This window comes from Gymnoscopelus microlampas, assembly GCF_963454915.1.
Source record: "Gymnoscopelus microlampas genome assembly, contig: SCAFFOLD_244, whole genome shotgun sequence".
NCBI classification, from domain to species: domain Eukaryota; kingdom Metazoa; phylum Chordata; class Actinopteri; order Myctophiformes; family Myctophidae; genus Gymnoscopelus; species Gymnoscopelus microlampas.
In genome coordinates, this window is record NW_028155653.1 from 13,366 (window position 1) to 33,772 (window position 20,407).

At 51.6% G+C, this 20,407-nt stretch overlaps 1 protein-coding gene across 1 annotated transcript; it reads left to right on the forward strand.

The window, feature by feature from the left end:
- The first annotated feature begins 302 nt into the window (after positions 1-302).
- On the forward strand, positions 303-11,552 carry LOC311041333 (uncharacterized protein). Its single transcript, XM_084086244.1, has 2 exons — positions 303-1,801; positions 11,524-11,552. The coding sequence occupies exons 1-2, from the start codon at positions 345-347 to the stop codon at positions 11,540-11,542; spliced, it is 1,476 nt and encodes a 491-aa protein (XP_083942370.1). The 5' UTR covers positions 303-344; the 3' UTR covers positions 11,543-11,552.
- Positions 11,553-20,407: the final 8,855 nt, after the last annotated feature.

The following is a 20,407-nucleotide window of genomic DNA, read 5'->3' on the forward strand; positions in this document are numbered from 1 at the left end:
TGCTGCCGTTACCTGTATTGATGCCAGGGTTGACATTCGACCAACAAAAAGAACTACTGATGTTGCAAGCAAAGTTGCAGGCGGAGCAAGACAAAGTGAGGCTAGACACGCAATACGCAATTGAGAAAATGAAACAGCAAACTGAACAGGCTAAACAGCAAACTGAACAGGCAAAAGTACAAGTAGAGCAGTGCAGGTTAGACTTGATAAGGGACGGTAAGATTTCAGCTGATGCAAAAGTATCTACAGAACCTGCAGGACAGTCCATGGGGGAGTTTAATGTTAATGGAAATATACGTTTGGTTCCCAAGTTTTCTGAACGTGACCCTGAGGCATTCTTTACAATGTTTGAGCGCGTGGCCGACGTGCGGAAATGGCCTGACTTGGCGCGCACATTGATGTTACAATGCGTATTAACAGGCAGAGCGCAGGAGGTTTATTCGGCAATGAGTGTTGCCGACAGTCAAAACTACTCTCTGGTTAAAGAGGCGGTGCTTAAGTCGTTCGAGCTCGTCCCCGAGGCGTACCGACAGCGGTTCAGATCTTGGAAAAAACATGACAAACAGAGTCATTTGGAATTTGCACGTGATTTGACGACCTACTTTAACCGCTGGTGTAACGCCTCGGAGGTAACAGATTTTGAAGAGTTATGTGATTTGGTGATTTTGGAACAGTTTAAAAATTCTGTTCCTGCTCGAGTGGCGACGTATATCTCTGAGCAGAAAGCGAGCAACGCGGCGGACGCCGCAGCGCTCGCTGATGACTATGTCCTAACGCACCGTGGAGAGTTTAAGGCGGGCGGTGGCAACTATGTTGCCAAGGAGTCTTATGGCCGATTTAATAAACCTCTTCCTGTCGAAGTTAAAGGCAACAGCAACACTAACAACAGCAGTAATTTGCGTGAGCCGGAGAAGGTTTGCAATTACTGTCATAAGCGGGGTCACTGGAAATCGGAATGTTTTATGTTAAACGGACCTCCCAGGGCTAGACCTTTCAATGCAGGAAATTCGCAACCAAAAGGAGCTGGCATGGCCGCTCCAATTCGTCCGGTGTCCACTTGTGTTTCACCTAATCTCGGTCAAAACAAGGATACATCGTTTGCAGCACTGAATTCTTACCGTCCATTTATCATGAAAGGGTCGGTGTCTTTGGTGCAAGGTGGGGAAGAAGTACCTGTAACTATCCTGAGGGACACTGGGGCTTTTGACTCATTTATTCAGGCTGGTGTTCTTCCTTTGACTAATGATTCTGACACGGGTGATGCGGTGCCTATCCGGGGCATAGACATGAATGTCTTGTTGGTTCCCTTGCATAAAGTGGTGCTTAAATGTGAACTGTTTCAGGGAGAAGCAAAGCTTGCCGTGCGCCCAGCACTGCCGATTCCAGGGGTGACGGTGATTCTAGGTAACGACCTGGTTGGTGCTCGGGTGTGGGCGGGGGTTCCGCCGCCGGCAGTGGTGACGTCAGTTCCCCTGGTAACAGGGGAAACGGATGAAAGTGAACGTGACTTCCCAGAGGTTTTTACAGCTTGTGCGGTGACACGTGCAATGGCTAAGTTGAAAGACAAATCTGAGTCACAAGAATCGATTAAGACTAAAGTATCTGAAAAGTTTTCAATACCTCTTGCTAATTTTCCATTGTCCATAACACGTTCAGATCTGGTTGCTGAGCAGCAGGCTGACCCCTCTCTGACTGAGCTGGTGCCGCTGATACGGCCAGAGGATGAGCTGCTTGACAGTGCTTGTGGGTATTTTCTGCAGGACTCCTTGTTGGTGAGAAAGTGGCTGCCACATGAGGGAAGGTTTGTGGGTGAACCAGTGGTCCAAATTGTGTTGCCAGTCAAACTTCGCCAGTCCGTGTTAAAGGTAGCTCATGATGAATCTGGACATGCTGGTGTGAGAAAAACTTATGACAGGCTTCTTAGACATTTCTTTTGGCCTCGAATGAAGAGAGATGTGTCAGCATTTATCAAAACTTGTCATACATGTCAGTTAACTGATAAGCCTAATCAGAAGCTGAAACCAGCCCCATTGTATCCCATTCCTGCCATTAGCCAGCCATTTGAACATCTAATAATTGATTGTGTGGGTCCTCTACCACGTTCTACGGAGCCCCTGAAGGGACATCACTAGGTAGATTGTATTAAGGGTAGGTAATTTTTTTTGGAAGGGTCACTTTATTTTTAAAAGCTGGCGGTTTATGTTTTGTGGTATGGTGAAAAAAATTATATGTTGGCAGAAAAAGAACAAGGCTCTAAAATATATTTTTTTAGGGGATGACATTTATTTTAAAAGAGGAAAGATTTATTTTTTGGGGGGGTGACTTTTTTTTTATAGTTGCTTTATTATTTAAGGGTGTATAAAATAATATTTTTAGAGTATGACATTTTTTTAAAGGGGGATGATTTTTTTTTATTTAGGGAATATAATGTTTTTTTTTATTTTTATTTTTTTTTCATGCATGACTTAAAAAAAAAAAAACTTTTACAAAAAAAAAAAAAATGTTTACAAAAAAAAATAACCTTACAAAAAAAAAAGTTTACAAAAAAAAAATACGTTTACAAAAAAAAAAAAATGTACAAAAAAAAAAAAAACTTTTACAAAAAAAAAAAACTTTTACAAAAAAAAAAAAACTTTTACAAAAAAAAATATTACCTATCTTGAAAATAAAACCTCTCCTTTTCAAACTCGTGCGCACGACTTTGAACTCGTGCGCACGAGTTTGAAAATCAGTACGTCACTTCCTCTTTGACCAAATTTGGTCACCAGACTTTCCACTTCCAGTTTCCAGTTTCCACCACGGAGGAAATAGCTGGTCAGCTAACGTTCATTTGTTTACAAGGAAATTATTGTAAGTGATAAGGTGCTCTCATTAATCTACCGCTATCTGGGAGAATTAATGAATGAATAAATGCGTTTGTACCATAGAGGTATGGTGTGTACAGCTTGCTTACTAACGTTAGCCATTATGTTAGCTAACGCTAACGTTAGCCATTATGTTAGCTAACGCTAACATTAGCACCGTTAGCTCCATGGGTAGCACCCAGCTAGCACTGGCACTCAAACGCCAAATCCACTACGTTAATGTACGTTGCCGATCATATTTATGTTGTATATGGCATTGATTCTCAAAGTGGGGTCCGGGGACCCCCAGGGGTACTTGAGGGGGTTCCAGGGGGTCCCCAGCTAAATGATGGAAAAAATTAAAATCAATGTTAATTTAACTCTTGAGAGTGTACAAATGGAACGGGTCCATTTGGTTCCATTTGTACACTCTCAGAGTTACAGACCCATACGGGTCCATTTGGTTCCATTTGTACACTCTCAAGAGTTAAATTAACATTGATTTTACAATATGAATTGGGGTCCCAGAGGTATAGATGCCATTAAATGGGGGTCCGTAGCCTAATGCATGTTAAACTGGGGGTCCTTGAAATTAAAATGGTTGAGAATCACTGCTAGAGAGCCGTAAAAACCTTCTCTTATTGGGGTCCATGGCTTATCTTTTCAAATGGGGGTCCGTGGGGTAATAAGTGTCATTTTGGGGGTCCTTGACATGAAAAAGTTTGAGAACCACTGGTACATGGAGCGCAGCGTTTCAAAGTGATTTAATTCTAGGGAGAGAATGTCATCATATTGGCTGGCATGTTCTATCATGTTCTATCACATGAATAACGTTGACACCGAAAATAGTAGATCTACAAGCTCACAACATGTTGCGTCCGCGACGCGCTGTGAGCTTGTAGATCTGCTATTTTTGGGGCCGACAACGTTGTGCGATGTAGCATACCTACTGTAGCTTATTGAGGTGTTGTTGCTATACTGTACTGTACTTGTAGCTTAATGAGGTGTTGTTGCTATACTCTACTGTACTATACTGCTATGATACTTAACATAATTTTTATAATGATGAACCGTGCATGTTCACATCATGTATACTTTACATTATTATTATTATTATTATTATTATTATTATTATGATATACCGTGCTTGTTCACATCATGTATACTTTACATTATTATTATTATTACCCTTATTATTATTATTATTATGATATACCGTGCTTGTTCACATCATGTATACTTTACATTATTATTATTATTATTATGATATACCGTGCATGTTCACATCATGTACATTATTATTATTATTATGATATACCGTGCATGTTCACATCATGTATACTTTACATTATTATTATTATTATTATTATTATAATGTACCGTGTATGTTCACATCATGTTTTTCTTTTTTTACATGTTGGACAAAATAGCCATTTTTTCATACATGTGTTTGGTGAGGTGGAATGCTGTGCGACTTAAGTGGAGGAATGGGAAAAGTTAGAGGACGACAGGATTAAAAAGTTGCACTCAACTTAGCTAGGTCGAAGGCCAAATTCTCACATACTGTAGAATTAGGGATGTGTTGTAAACACATTGATTAAAATAAATTAATAAATAGAGTGTAATTGTTTTGTATTTGATTTTAACAAATGTATCCATTGTATAGTTCTGATAAAGCAATAATTCCCTTTTCATACTTTTCAGGATTCAAGCCCCAGAAGGCACTCCAGAATTGCCTACAGAACAGCAAAGCGTTTCAGGGGAGGAAGCAGCAACATTTGCACTCTAAGTTCAATTTTTCTGTTAAAGCAGCTTTACAAGACTAGCTTCACCTTGACTATAGGTAGGGTAGGGTTACAAACAACTTTGTCTGATTAGTCTATTTGGAGATTCATGTTTTTTTTCTTTTCAATTCCTTTAGTCATTCCTCTTTTTTTTAAATAGAATATGTGAAATCCTCAACAAAACCGGTGATGGGAAATGCTTGGATGCCAGTTTCCAGGAAAGCCATTACATCTCTATGGCTGAAAGAAGATCAATGGTCCGTATACTCGTCTCATCTGATGGAGAGCTTCGTAGAGAAGTGAGTATTCTCACACACAGATTAAGCCCATTTGTTGACTAGTGTGTGGTTAGTGGTACATTTTCACTAATGCGAACCACAACAGCATTCTGAACAATCTCATCCAGGTAATCTCGGGTGTGAACTAGGTTTAAACAGGATAGTTCAGATCATTTGAATTGGGGTTGTATGAGGTACTTATATATAGTCAGTGTATTAGCAACAGATGATGGCGGTCAGCACACTTGCATTTTAGAGAAACAGAGAGTAGCACAGACACTAAGGGGCCAGCATCAAAATGTAGAATTTTAGCCATGTAAAAGATGGCCTACTTAAACAAATATCAGTTGTATGTACAATACAGGCTATTTAGAATAATTTAGCACAGCTAAAGGAGAGGAATGTCAAGCTAAGGTAAAGCAATAAAATATGTTTGGCCCTACTATCCAAAAAGAAATGTTAATAAAATGTCTATTGTTTTAAATTACAACTTCAGCTACGAAGGCAAAGCTGGTGTCATCGATAGTGGATACATTTCCATGCCTGAGGGACTGTCATGGGACAGTAAGTAAAGTTAATACATTGTTACAAAACATTCCATTGTGAATCCTACTGTAATGTGAACCATTATTGGCAACTCTTAATTTCAGTGTTGCTGCTGGTTATTTCCTAATGTGTGCATGTGTGTTTGTGTGTGTTCTTTTCTGATATCTTTCTCTACTTTATGATGCATGTTTCAACCCAGGCCAGGGAGGAGTCACATGAAAAAGGTAAAGCAAGGTGTCTTGGATTGAAATAAGGTACAAGTTGCCCTTCTATCTCAATCCAACTCATGTGACTACTGTACATTTAGGAGTGGATGTGACTATGCTTTTTGCAACAAACCGTTCTTGTAAACTTGGATGTTCATCTATCACCATTAGCTTGAGTTAATCTTTTTCTGCTCTTCACAGAATCAAATAACTGCAGACAAGCCTTGCCAAAACATGTGGCCACCACTGCAGACTGCAGATGGGACAAATTCAATCCAAGCCATAATCGAAGAGTTGCCGCATCTAGTGGACACTCAAGGCATGGTGAGGTTACATCTCACAGAATAAGTTTAGTACAGACTAAATCGATTATTGTTTGTGCCTTACACATTTTTTTGTCTTTTCCTGTCTGTAGATTTCTCATGATTTCTCGATGTTAAATCCTGAGTGTACTGGGAGATGAACCCTGAATTCTCTGCGAAGATCACTTACATGGCCGGCCAGGAAGGAGAAGACGGGTGACCTTCGCGTCAACATACAGTAGATTTGCTCTCAGCTGGTATTCACATAGAGCTCACATACTCCGGGAGCAGTATGGGTTAGCGCCCCAGCCTTGGTCTTCCGTGAGGAAGAAGCCCAACAAACAGTTGGATCATGCAGACACATTTTTTGTAATATAGCCTAATATATAAGTTGGCATAAGATATTGATAGCTAATTACAGTGACATTATTTTAATGCTGTGTAAAGGCAGGCATGTGTGTTCCACCTACATGTGCATTCACACTCATGTTCAGTAACTTTGGACACTATTTGGACTTCAGCACTACTGGGGAATTAACTCAACCTAGACTCCAGATATAGTGACTTGACTACAGCACTGGAGCTTTGGAGTTCAATTTAACCTGTTGTATCAACTTGTAATAATCTTGTTCTTTCCTCTCTTTTCTTTTCTTCTTCAGCCTGTGGCAAACCTGGTGCAGTAGCTGACCGCAGCAACCACAGAGTATCCATATGTTTTTATGCTAGGGGAGGGGCATAAGTGTTCCCAAGCTTATGTGATAATAAATGGGGCGGCCTTGGCGCACCCATCTCTTTTGGGTGATGGGTGTTTTAAAGCATTTTATGTCTTCGATCTCAATTTCCCTGAAACCATGTTCCCAGGTTTGGGAGTTCATTCAGACTTTCATCTTTGACATCCCAGGCTTCCAAGATTTCAAAAATGGGTTACCCCCCACACCCCTGTTCAATGGTTCATGTCATCCTGATGATAGTAAAGTACACTAGCTTCCAAGAGTTACCCCCCTCCAATGGTTTGAGTCTTTGTCATGTAAGCTAAGTATACTTCAAGTGCAAAAGAAAAAGGTTTTTTAATTGGTCTATTTTTTGGCCAAAGGCTTTCTGTTAGCAACATGAATGTGGGAATGTATGTCGGCATAGCATGAGATAAATGCAACATTTAGCATGTAATGACTTATGTAATGAACTAAGATCTATATGTTTTGTGGGGTAATACTATTCAACAGAGTTCAACGTGACATAAGCAATTGATAATGTAGGAAACAGCAGTCATGAACATGGCAAATGTCAAAGCACAAATGTCTATTTGTAATTCTTGTATGCACTTTTAATTTAAGCTGTCATTTATATCAGTGTGTATGTATATGTGTATAAATATATATATGTGTGTGTGTGTGTGTGTGTGTGTGTGTGTGTGTGTGTGTGTCACACACACACACACACACACACACACACACAGCTTTGGTGGAAAACATCGGATTGCTGCTGGACGCCCTGCCAAGGTTACAACCAGACCTGACCATGTCTACAGCCAGCCCATCTAAGAGGGCTTGAACAACACACCCAACATGATGACACAGTGATGATGTGATGACACAGTTATTGCTGATGTATACATTTCTGCAAAGAGTGGCAAATAAAGACCCTGATTTTGTAGGCTACGTGGTTGTGATGAGGAGTTAAAGTGACCTATCTATTTGATTTATTATTTCAATAACTTCAATGACAATAGCTGTACCTTAGCATGTCAATGAATTAGAAAGATGACCCAAGACGACTCACCTCTGCATTCACATGCCATTTGAGGTACTTAATAGCTGCAATAGCAGAACATGACCCAAGATGATGAGACAATGATTAGCATGTAAATTAGAAAGATGACCCAAGACGATGATGATTGTTAGAGTGAATCACCTCTCTTTCACTTGTAGAAGTTGGAAGTAAGTATAGAAGTAACTTATTTTTGATCAAATTAGTTTTTCAATCCTGTAATCTCATTCACATAATATGGGCTCCAGCAGTAGTTAAATAGGTCTATATGGTTATACTGTATACATGCATGCATGTATGTTTTTATTCTTTTTTAATTTGTAGAAGTGATTCTATAAATAGGCGAAGCTCTCTCTCTAAGCCTATCTAGTTTTAGTTCTCCAATAGCTGCAATAGCAGAAGCATGAGGCATGTTAATGAATTCGAAAGATGGGGGCATTATATAGGCTACTCCATTCTACAGTGTTATTACGTTGGTGGCATATTATAGACCTACTTAATATTCTACAATTTATTGAAACTAAAAAGCGGCGCAATTACTTCAGACTAAACTTGCATTCGAAAATCGTCCAGAAGAGAAAAGGGGGAAATAATAATGACCCGTCCGAAGGGCCACTCTTCCTGGGTACCAGATGGGACGAGTGCCCCTCTCCCAGCTCTGGAGGTGTGCCTCCGAGCTCCAGTTGGGTCCCCCGTTGTCCCTGCCCGAGCCCCGGAGCAACTCAGCAGAGGGGGAAGAGGGGACCCCACGCTTGCCGGGTAGAGACGGTCCACGGGCCGCCCGGAGCTCCGAGGCGCACCTCCAGGGTAGGGAGGGCACTCGTCCCATCTGGTACCCAGGAAGGGTGGCCCTTCGGACGGGTCGGGCAGCTGAGCACCGGCCGACACGGGGAGCCCCGTGGACCCCTGGCCAGTCCACTGGGACCTCGGTGGAACCCCGGCTGCCACCCCCACCACGGGGACCCCTGTGGACCCCCGGCCGTTGAAAAAAAAACTTTGAAGATGAAACGATACTTGAAAAAAAAACACTCACTTTGAAAAAAAAAAACTTGGAAAAAAAAAATAATAATCTTTGAGAAAAAAAAAAATCTTTGAAAAAAAAAAAATCTTTGAAAAAAAAAAAAATCTTTGAAAAAAAATATATTTTTCTTTGAAAAAAATATATTTTTCCTCCTTTTCAAAGTCGTGCGCACGACTTTGAAAAAAAAACACTCACTTTGAAAAAAAACTTTCTTCACTTTGAAAAAAAAAAACTTTTTCTCCTAAAAAAAAATCATCCCTCTTTACAAAAATGTAATTCTCTAAAAAGATTATTCTATACACCCTTTAATAATTAAGCAACTATAAAAAAAAAATGTTAACCCCCCCCAAAACAATCCTTCCCCTTTAAAAAAAATTCAACCCCTAAATATTTTGTTTTTATACAACATATGATTTTTTTTCCCATACCACAAAACATAAACCGCCAGCTTTTAAAAATAAAGTGACCCTTTAAAAAATGTATCTACACTTAAAACAATCTACCTAGTAATGTCCCTTCAGGGGCTCCGTAACGTTCAAAGTCAGGAGCAGTGTATTTGTTAACAGTAATGTGCCAAGCAACTCGCTATCCTGCTGCATATCCTCTGCGCACCATTACCACTCGGTCGGTGGTACGTGCACTTTCTCAGTTTATTTCCATATTTGGGATTCCGAAGGTCATTCAATCTGATCAGGGATCGAACTTCTGTTCTCACATGTTTTCCCAGGTTCTGAAGCAGCTACATGTCCAACACAACCGGAGCTCTGCGTACCATGCTCAGAGTCAGGGGGCGTTAGAACGCTTTCACCAAACGCTAAAAGCCATCTTGCGCGCCTACTGTACTGAGCTGGGTAAAGATTGGGAAGAGGGTCTGCCGTGGCTGATGCTTGCTGCTAGGGAGGTAACACAGGAGAGCACAGGGTTCAGTCCAAACGAGCTGGTCTTTGCTCATACTGTAAGAGGTCCCTTGGCTGCGCTGTCTGGGGAATGGATAGAGGCAAAGCCTCCCAAAAATTTGATTGACTATGTTAATGGTTTTCGTCATCGGCTTTACACAGCCGGGTTGTTGGCTAAAGAAAAGTTAGCTTCAGTTCAGGAAAAGATGAAATTGTTGTATGACTCTAAAGCCGAGTGCCGTGTGTTTAGCCCTGGAGACCAAGTGTTGGCTCTACTTCCAATTGTTACTTCACCCTTTCAGGCAAAATTCTCCGGTCCACACAATGTGGTAAAGCAGGTTTCCGAGCAAAATTACATTATTTCAACGCCTAAACGTAAGAAACCAACCCAACTTTGCCATGTAAACTTGCTTAAGCCTTATTATGCACGCACTTCTGAGACACCGGTGTTGTGTGTGCAGCCAGAGGTTGGCTTGGCTCATGCAGTTTGCATGGCGGTTCCGGTGTTGTCTCCCAGTCGGGAGGTAGAGGAAGATGGGTTGGGTACACCTGATCCAGCGTTGGTGCACGGGCGGCTGAAAAATTCTGAAGCGCTTGCGTGCCTCGATACACTGTTGGCTCATTTGCCTGCGACAGGCCGGAGGGAACTTGCAGGTTTAATCCGGGAGTGTCCATGCCTATTTGGTGATACACCGAGTTGTACTCATCTAATCGAACATGACATTGACATTGGCGATGCGAAGCCAATAAAACAGAGATTTTACAGGGTGAATGCGGATAAGCGTCAATATTTAGAAGCAGAGGTCAATTACATGCTAACAAATGGCATTGCAGAGCCATGTGCATCTAGTTGGGCGTCACCTTGTATATTGGTTCCCAAGTCAGACGGTACATTTCGTTTTTGTTCTGATTTCCGTAAAGTGAATAATGTCACTAAACCCGATTCTTTTCCACTTCCTAGAATGGAAGATTGCATCGATCAGGTGGGCTCCGCGAAATTCGTGAGTAAATTCGATCTATTGAAGGGATACTGGCAGGTACCTCTGTCAGCACGAGCGCGTGAGATAGCCGCTTTTATAACCCCTAATGGTCTTTATTCATACAAGGTCATGCCTTTCGGACTTAGAAATGCGCCTGCTACCTTTCAGCGGCTTATGAATCAAGTGATTTGGGATATGCCGGGGTGTGCAGTGTATTTGGACGATGTGGTTGTCTATTCGGACACATGGGAGGTTCACATGGAACGCATTCGGGAACTGTTCAACCGCTTGAGGGAGGCAAGGCTCACTGTCAATCTTGCAAAGTGTGAGTTTGCAAGGGTGACAGTGACCTACCTCGGGCGAGTGGTTGGGCAGGGCCAAGTGTGTCCGGTTGGTGCCAAAGTTCATGCTGTTGAGCAGTATCCGGTTCCAACTACAAAGAAAGAGCTCATGCGCTATCTTGGTTTAATAGGTTACTATCGTAGTTTCTGTAGGAATTTTGCGACAGTTGTGGTGCCTCTCACCAACCTACTTAAGGCTAAGGCACAGTTTGTCTGGTCGCCCGCTTGCCAGGAAGCATTTGAGCAGGCTAAATTGCTCTTGTGTACCGCTCCTGTTCTGGCGGCTCCACGTTTAGACAGGCCATTTAAAATCTACACTGATGCAAGTCATGTGGGGGCTGGGGCCGTACTGATGCAGGAGGACAATCTAGGAATAGATAAGCCTGTTAGCTTTTATTCCAAGAAATTCAACTCTTACCAGCTAAATTACTCAGTCATAGAAAAGGAAGGATTGGCTTTGATTTTAGCTTTACAACATTTTGACGTTTATGTGGGCGGTAGTACCCCCGTTGTTATCTACACTGACCATAACCCCCTGACTTTCCTGAATTCTCTGCAGTGTCCAAACCAGAGGTTGATAAGGTGGTCACTGTTTCTGCAGTCCTATGCCTTGGACATCCGTCATGTTAAAGGGACGGAGAACGTGGTGGCCGATGCGCTATCACGGGCTCCTCATGACTGAGGTCCTGACTATCTCCGTAGGTCCTCCTCTTGCCTCTGTCTTTCACCCCTTAAATGCTTCCTTGGATCCGGTTGCTGGGGTGGAGGTCTGTGACAGGGTGCGGGCGGCCATTGGAGTAGAGGTTTGGTATAGTAGATGGGTAGTATATATTTTTTGTAAATTGGATGCCGGTGATCCCTTAGGGACCCCGTCTTTATGGGGGGGGGGTGTGACGGTTCCCTGTATAGTAGTATGTTATATATGTCACTCTTAGGTTATATGGTTTGCTTTGTATTCATTTCTGTTTCTCATTGGTTCCAATAGGACATGGGGAGCAGTGACATGTTGGCAATCAGCCAAATTGGCGTGCACCTGGGCCCGGGTGTCGACGCCCTATAAAAGCCTGCCTCCCCAGTCCTCTTTCTCTCCTTCAGTTCATTTGCTTTTGCTCCTCACCCAAGCTACACCTTTTGCTCCCACATTTATGTTCACACATACAACACTCACACACACACTACACAATCCACTCATGCATACACGCATTACACTACTGACTTTACTGATTTCCACACCTCATCTGTTCATTTACGATCTGTTCTTTAATTTGGATTATTTAATAAACACTTATATTCTTTGTAAACTGCGTCTCCCCTGTATTTTTGTTGTGTCCCCTGGTCCCCCTAGGCCAGGGTCATAACAGGTGGGTATTTGGGGCGTGCGTGGGGTGGGTATTTGGGGCGTGCGTGGGGTGGGTATTTGGGGCGTGCGTGGGGTGGGTATTTGGGGCGTGCGTGGGGTGGGTATTTGGGGCGTGGGGTGGGTATTTGGGGCGTGCGTGGGGTGGGTATTTGGGGCGTGGGGTGGGTATTTGGGGCGTGCGTGGGGTGGGTATTTGGGGCGTGCGTGGGGTGGGTATTTGGGGCGTGCGTGGGGTGGGTATTTGGGGCGTGCGTGGGGTGGGTATTTGGGGCGTGGGGTGGGTATTTGGGGCGTGCGTGGGGTGGGTATTTGGGGCGTGCGTGGGGTGGGTTTTTGGGGCGTGCGTGGGGTGGGTATTTGGGGCGTGGGGTGGGTATTTGGGGCGTGCGTGGGGTGGGTATTTGGGGCGTGCGTGGGGTGGGTATTTGGGGCGTGCGTGGGGTGGGTATTTGGGGCGTGGGGTGGGTATTTGGGGCGTGCGTGGGGTGGGTATTTGGGGCGTGCGTGGGGTGGGTATTTGGGGCGTGCGTGGGGTGGGTATTTGGGGCGTGCGTGGGGTGGGTATTTGGGGCGTGCGTGGGGTGGGTATTTGGGGCGTGCGTGGGGTGGGTATTTGGGGCGTGCGTGGGGTGGGTATTTGGGGCGTGCGTGGGGTGGGTATTTGGGGCGTGCGTGGGGTGGGTATTTGGGGCGTGCGTGGGGTGGGTATTTGGGGCGTGCGTGGGGTGGGTATTTGGGGCGTGCGTGGGGTGGGTATTTGGGGCGTGCGTGGGGTGGGTATTTGGGGCGTGGGGTGGGTATTTGGGGCGTGCGTGGGGTGGGTATTTGGGGCGTGGGGTGGGTATTTGGGGCGTGCGTGGGGTGGGTATTTGGGGCGTGCGTGGGGTGGGTATTTGGGGCGTGCGTGGGGTGGGTATTTGGGGCGTGGGGTGGGTATTTGGGGCGTGCGTGGGGTGGGTATTTGGGGCGTGCGTGGGGTGGGTATTTGGGGCGTGGGGTGGGTATTTGGGGCGTGCGTGGGGTGGGTATTTGGGGCGTGCGTGGGGTGGGTATTTGGGGCGTGCGTGGGGTGGGTATTTGGGGCGTGGGGTGGGTATTTGGGGCGTGCGTGGGGTGGGTATTTGGGGCGTGCGTGGGGTGGGTATTTGGGGCCGTGCGTGGGGTGGGTATTTGGGGCGTGCGTGGGGTGGGTATTTGGGGCGTGCGTGGGGTGGGTATTTGGGGCGTGGGGTGGGTATTTGGGGCGTGCGTGGGGTGGGTATTTGGGGCGTGCGTGGGGTGGGTATTTGGGGCGTGCGTGGGGTGGGTATTTGGGGCGTGGGGTGGGTATTTGGGGCGTGCGTGGGGTGGGTATTTGGGGCGTGCGTGGGGTGGGTATTTGGGGCGTGCGTGGGGTGGGTATTTGGGGCGTGGGGTGGGTATTTGGGGCGTGCGTGGGGTGGGTATTTGGGGCGTGCGTGGGGTGGGTATTTGGGGCGTGCGTGGGGTGGGTATTTGGGGCGTGGGGTGGGTATTTGGGGCGTGCGTGGGGTGGGTATTTGGGGCGTGCGTGGGGTGGGTATTTGGGGCGTGCGTGGGGTGGGTATTTGGGGCGTGCGTGGGTTGGGTATTTGGGGCGTGGGGTGGGTATTTGGGGCGTGCGTGGGGTGGGTATTTGGGGCGTGCGTGGGGTGGGTATTTGGGGCGTGGGGTGGGTATTTGGGGCGTGCGTGGGGTGGGTATTTGGGGCGTGCGTGGGGTGGGTATTTGGGGCGTGCGTGGGGTGGGTATTTGGGGCGTGCGTGGGGTGGGTATTTGGGGCGTGGGGTGGGTATTTGGGGCGTGCGTGGGGTGGGTATTTGGGGCGTGCGTGGGGTGGGTATTTGGGGCGTGCGTGGGGTGGGTATTTGGGGCGTGGGGTGGGTATTTGGGGCGTGCGTGGGGTGGGTATTTGGGGCGTGCGTGGGGTGGGTATTTGGGGCGTGCGTGGGGTGGGTATTTGGGGCGTGCGTGGGGTGGGTATTTGGGGCGTGGGGTGGGTATTTGGGGCGTGCGTGGGGTGGGTATTTGGGGCGTGCGTGGGGTGGGTATTTGGGGCGTGCGTGGGGTGGGTATTTGGGGCGTGCGTGGGGTGGGTATTTGGGGCGTGGGGTGGGTATTTGGGGCGTGCGTGGGGTGGGTATTTGGGGCGTGCGTGGGGTGGGTATTTGGGGCGTGCGTGGGGTGGGTATTTGGGGCGTGCGTGGGGTGGGTATTTGGGGCGTGGGGTGGGTATTTGGGGCGTGCGTGGGGTGGGTATTTGGGGCGTGCGTGGGGTGGGTATTTGGGGCGTGCGTGGGGTGGGTATTTGGGGCGTGCGTGGGGTGGGTATTTGGGGCGTGGGGTGGGTATTTGGGGCGTGCGTGGGGTGGGTATTTGGGGCTTGCGTGGGGTGGGTATTTGGGGCGTGCGTGGGGTGGGTATTTGGGGCGTGGGGTGGGTATTTGGGGCGTGCGTGGGGTGGGTATTTGGGGCGTGCGTGGGGTGGGTATTTGGGGCGTGCGTGGGGTGGGTATTTGGGGCGTGCGTGGGGTGGGTATTTGGGGCGTGGGGTGGGTATTTGGGGCGTGCGTGGGGTGGGTATTTGGGGCGTGCGTGGGGTGGGTATTTGGGGCGTGCGTGGGGTGGGTATTTGGGGCGTGCGTGGGGTGGGTATTTGGGGCGTGGGGTGGGTATTTGGGGCGTGCGTGGGGTGGGTATTTGGGGCGTGCGTGGGGTGGGTATTTGGGGCGTGCGTGGGGTGGGTATTTGGGGCGTGGGGTGGGTATTTGGGGCGTGCGTGGGGTGGGTATTTGGGGCGTGCGTGGGGTGGGTATTTGGGGCGTGCGTGGGGTGGGTATTTGGGGCGTGCGTGGGGTGGGTATTTGGGGCGTGGGGTGGGTATTTGGGGCGTGCGTGGGGTGGGTATTTGGGGCGTGCGTGGGGTGGGTATTTGGGGCGTGCGTGGGGTGGGTATTTGGGGCGTGGGGTGGGTATTTGGGGCGTGCGTGGGGTGGGTATTTGGGGCGTGCGTGGGGTGGGTATTTGGGGCGTGCGTGGGGTGGGTATTTGGGGCGTGCGGGTGGGTATTTGGGGCGTGCGTGGGGTGGGTATTTGGGGCGTGCGTGGGGTGGGTATTTGGGGCGTGCGTGGGGTGGGTATTTGGGGCGTGCGTGGGGTGGGTATTTGGGGCGTGCGTGGGGTGGGTATTTGGGGCGTGGGGTGGGTATTTGGGGCGTGCGTGGGGTGGGTATTTGGGGCGTGCGTGGGGTGGGTATTTGGGGCGTGCGTGGGGTGGGTATTTGGGGCGTGCGTGGGGTGGGTATTTGGGGCGTGGGGTGGGTATTTGGGGCGTGCGTGGGGTGGGTATTTGGGGCGTGCGTGGGGTGGGTATTTGGGGCGTGCGTGGGGTGGGTATTTGGGGCGTGCGTGGGGTGGGTATTTGGGGCGTGGGGTGGGTATTTGGGGCGTGCGTGGGGTGGGTATTTGGGGCGTGCGTGGGGTGGGTATTTGGGGCGTGCGTGGGGTGGGTATTTGGGGCGTGCGTGGGGTGGGTATTTGGGGCGTGGGGTGGGTATTTGGGGCGTGCGTGGGGTGGGTATTTGGGGCGTGCGTGGGGTGGGTATTTGGGGCGTGCGTGGGGTGGGTATTTGGGGCGTGGGGTGGGTATTTGGGGCGTGCGTGGGGTGGGTATTTGGGGCGTGCGTGGGGTGGGTATTTGGGGCGTGCGTGGGGTGGGTATTTGGGGCGTGCGTGGGGTGGGTATTTGGGGCGTGGGGTGGGTATTTGGGGCGTGCGTGGGGTGGGTATTTGGGGCGTGCGTGGGGTGGGTATTTGGGGCGTGCGTGGGGTGGGTATTTGGGGCGTGGGGTGGGTATTTGGGGCGTGCGTGGGGTGGGTATTTGGGGCGTGCGTGGGGTGGGTATTTGGGGCGTGCGTGGGGTGGGTATTTGGGGCGTGCGTGGGGTGGGTATTTGGGGCGTGCGTGGGGTGGGTATTTGGGGCGTGCGTGGGGTGGGTATTTGGGGCGTGCGTGGGGTAGGTATTTGGGGCGTGGGGTGGGTATTTGGGGCGTGCGTGGGGTGGGTATTTGGGGCGTGCGTGGGGTGGATATTTGGGGCGTGCGTGGGGTGGGTATTTGGGGCGTGCGTGGGGTGGGTATTTGGGGCGTGGGGTGGGTATTTGGGGCGTGCGTGGGGTGGGTATTTGGGGCGTGCGTGGGGTGGGTATTTGGGGCGTGCGTGGGGTGGGTATTTGGGGCGTGCGTGGGGTGGGTATTTGGGGCGTGGGGTGGGTATTTGGGGCGTGCGTGGGGTGGGTATTTGGGGCGTGCGTGGGGTGGGTATTTGGGGCGTGCGTGGGGTGGGTATTTGGGGCGTGCGTGGGGTGGGTATTTGGGGCGTGGGGTGGGTATTTGGGGCGTGCGTGGGGTGGGTATTTGGGGCGTGCGTGGGGTGGGTATTTGGGGCGTGCGTGGGGTGGGTATTTGGGGCGTGCGTGGGGTGGGTATTTGGGGCGTGCGTGGGGTGGGTATTTGGGGCGTGCGTGGGGTGGGTATTTGGGGCGTGCGTGGGGTGGGTATTTGGGGCGTGCGTGGGGTGGGTATTTGGGGCGTGCGTGGGGTGGGTATTTGGGGCGTGCGTGGGGTGGGTATTTGGGGCGTGCGTGGGGTGGGTATTTGGGGCGTGCGTGGGGTGGGTATTTGGGGCGTGCGTGGGGTGGGTATTTGGGGCGTGCGTGGGGTGGGTATTTGGGGCGTGGGGTGGGTATTTGGGGCGTGCGTGGGGTGGGTATTTGGGGCGTGCGTGGGGTGGGTATTTGGGGCGTGCGTGGGGTGGGTATTTGGGGCGTGCGTGGGGTGGGTATTTGGGGCGTGCGTGGGGTGGGTATTTGGGGCGTGCGTGGGGTGGGTATTTGGGGCGTGCGTGGGGTGGGTATTTGGGGCGTGCGTGGGGTGGGTATTTGGGGCGTGCGTGGGGTGGGTATTTGGGGCGTGCGTGGGGTGGGTATTTGGGGCGTGCGTGGGGTGGGTATTTGGGGCGTGCGTGGGGTGGGTATTTGGGGCGTGCGTGGGGTGGGTATTTGGGGCGTGCGTGGGGTGGGTATTTGGGGCGTGCGTGGGGTGGGTATTTGGGGCGTGCGTGGGGTGGGTATTTGGGGCGTGCGTGGGGTGGGTATTTGGGGCGTGCGTGGGGTGGGTATTTGGGGCGTGCGTGGGGTGGGTATTTGGGGCGTGGGGTGGGTATTTGGGGCGTGCGTGGGGTGGGTATTTGGGGCGTGCGTGGGGTGGGTATTTGGGGCGTGCGTGGGGTGGGTATTTGGGGCGTGCGTGGGGTGGGTATTTGGGGCGTGGGGGTGGGTATTTGGGGCGTGCGTGGGGTGGGTATTTGGGGCGTGCGTGGGGTGGGTATTTGGGGCGTGCGTGGGGTGGGTATTTGGGGCGTGCGTGGGGTGGGTATTTGGGGCGTGGGGTGGGTATTTGGGGCGTGCGTGGGGTGGGTATTTGGGGCGTGCGTGGGGTGGGTATTTGGGGCGTGCGTGGGGTGGGTATTTGGGGCGTGGGGTGGGTATTTGGGGCGTGCGTGGGGTGGGTATTTGGGGCGTGCGTGGGGTGGGTATTTGGGGCGTGCGTGGGGTGGGTATTTGGGGCGTGTGGGGTGGGTATTTGGGGCGTGCGTGGGGTGGGTATTTGGGGCGTGCGTGGGGTGGGTATTTGGGGCGTGCGTGGGGTGGGTATTTGGGCGTGCGTGGGGTGGGTATTTGGGGCGTGCGTGGGGTGGGTATTTGGGGCGTGCGTGGGGTGGGTATTTGGGGCGTGCGTGGGGTGGGTATTTGGGGCGTGCGTGGGGTGGGTATTTGGGGCGTGCGTGGGGTGGGTATTTGGGGCGTGCGTGGGGTGGGTATTTGGGGCGTGCGTGGGGTGGGTATTTGGGGCGTGCGTGGGGTGGGTATTTGGGGCGTGCGTGGGGTGGGTATTTGGGGCGTGGGGTGGGTATTTGGGGCGTGCGTGGGGTGGGTATTTGGGGCGTGCGTGGGGTGGGTATTTGGGGCGTGCGGGTGGGTATTTGGGGCGTGCGTGGGGTGGGTATTTGGGGCGTGCGTGGGGTGGGTATTTGGGGCGTGGGGGTGGGTATTTGGGGCGTGCGTGGGGTGGGTATTTGGGGCGTGGGGTGGGTATTTGGGGCGTGCGTGGGGTGGGTATTTGGGGCGTGCGTGGGGTGGGTATTTGGGGCGTGCGTGGGGTGGGTATTTGGGGCGTGCGTGGGGTGGGTATTTGGGGCGTGGGGTGGGTATTTGGGGCGTGCGTGGGGTGGGTATTTGGGGCGTGCGTGGGGTGGGTATTTGGGGCGTGCGTGGGGTGGGTATTTGGGGCGTGCGTGGGGTGGGTATTTGGGGCGTGGGGTGGGTATTTGGGGCGTGCGTGGGGTGGGTATTTGGGGCGTGCGTGGGGTGGGTATTTGGGGCGTGCGTGGGGTGGGTATTTGGGGCGTGGGGGTGGGTATTTGGGGCGTGCGTGGGGTGGGTATTTGGGGCGTGCGTGGGGTGGGTATTTGGGGCGTGCGTGGGGTGGGTATTTGGGGCGTGGGGTGGGTATTTGGGGCGTGCGTGGGGTGGGTATTTGGGGCGTGCGTGGGGTGGGTATTTGGGGCGTGCGTGGGGTGGTATTTGGGGCGTGGGGTGGGTATTTGGGGCGTGCGTGGGGTGGGTATTTGGGGCGTGGGGTGGGTATTTGGGGCGTGCGTGGGGTGGGTATTTGGGGCGTGCGTGGGGGTGGGTATTTGGGGCGTGCGTGGGGTGGGTATTTGGGGCGTGCGTGGGGGTGGGTATTTGGGGCGTGCGTGGGGTGGGTATTTGGGGCGTGCGTGGGGGGTGGGTATTTGGGGCGTGCGTGGGGTGGGTATTTGGGGCGTGCGTGGGGTGGGTATTTGGGCGTGCGTGGGGTGGGTATTTGGGCGTGCGTGGGGTGGGTATTTGGGGCGTGGGGTGGGTATTTGGGGCGTGCGTGGGGTGGGTATTTGGGGCGTGGGGGGTGGGTATTTGGGGCGTGCGTGGGGTGGGTATTTGGGGCGTGGGGTGGGTATTTGGGGCGTGCGTGGGGTGGGTATTTGGGGGCGTGCGTGGGTGGGTATTTGGGGCGTGCGTGGGTGGGTATTTGGGGCGTGCGTGGGGTGGGTATTTGGGGGGCGTGCGTGGGTGGGTATTTGGGGCGTGCGTGGGGTGGGTATTTGGGGCGTGCGTGGGGTGGGTATTTGGGGCGTGCGTGGGGGTGGGTATTTGGGGCGTGCGTGGGTGGTATTGGGGCGTGGGGTGGGGTATTTGGGGCGTGCGTGGGGTGGGTATTTGGGGCGTGCGTGGGGTGGGTATTTGGGGCGTGCGTGGGGTGGGTATTTGGGGCGTGGGGTGGTATTTGGGGCGTGCGTGGGGTGGGTATTTGGGGCGTGCGTGGGGTGGGTATTTGGGGCGTGCGTGGGGTGGGTATTTGGGGCGTGGGGTGGGTATTTGGGGCGTGCGTGGGGTGGGTATTTGGGGCGTGCGTGGGGTGGGTATTTGGGGCGTGCGTGGGGGTGGGTATTTGGGGCGTGGGGTGGGTATTTGGGGGCGTGCGTGGGGGTGGGGTATTTGGGGCGTGCGTGGGGTGGGTATTTGGGGCGTGCGTGGGGTGGGTATTTGGGGCGTGCGTTGGGTGGTGGGTATTTGGGGCGTGGGGTGGGTATTTGGGGTGCGTGGGGTGGGTATTTGGGGCGTGCGTGGGGTGGGTATTTGGGGCGTGGGGTGGGTATTTGGGGCGTGCGTGGGGTGGGTATTTGGGGCGTGCGTGGGGTGGGTATTTGGGGGCGTGGGGTGGGTATTTGGGGCGTGCGTGGGGTGGGTATTTGGGGCGTGGGGTGGGTATTTGGGGCGTGCGTGGGTGGGTATTTGGGGCGTGCGTGGGGTGGGTATTTGGGGCGTGCGTGGGGTGGGTATTTGGGGCGTGCGTGGGGTGGGTATTTGGGGCGTGGGGTGGGTATTTGGGGCGTGCGTGGGGTGGGTATTTGGGGCGTGCGTGGGGTGGGTATTTGGGGCGTGCGTGGGGTGGGTATTTGGG

Excerpts from the sequence above, each read along its gene's own strand:
- LOC311041333 (XM_084086244.1), top strand. The coding sequence starts at position 345 with ATGTTTGAGCGCGTGGCCGACGTGCGGAAATGGCCTGACTTGGCGCGC.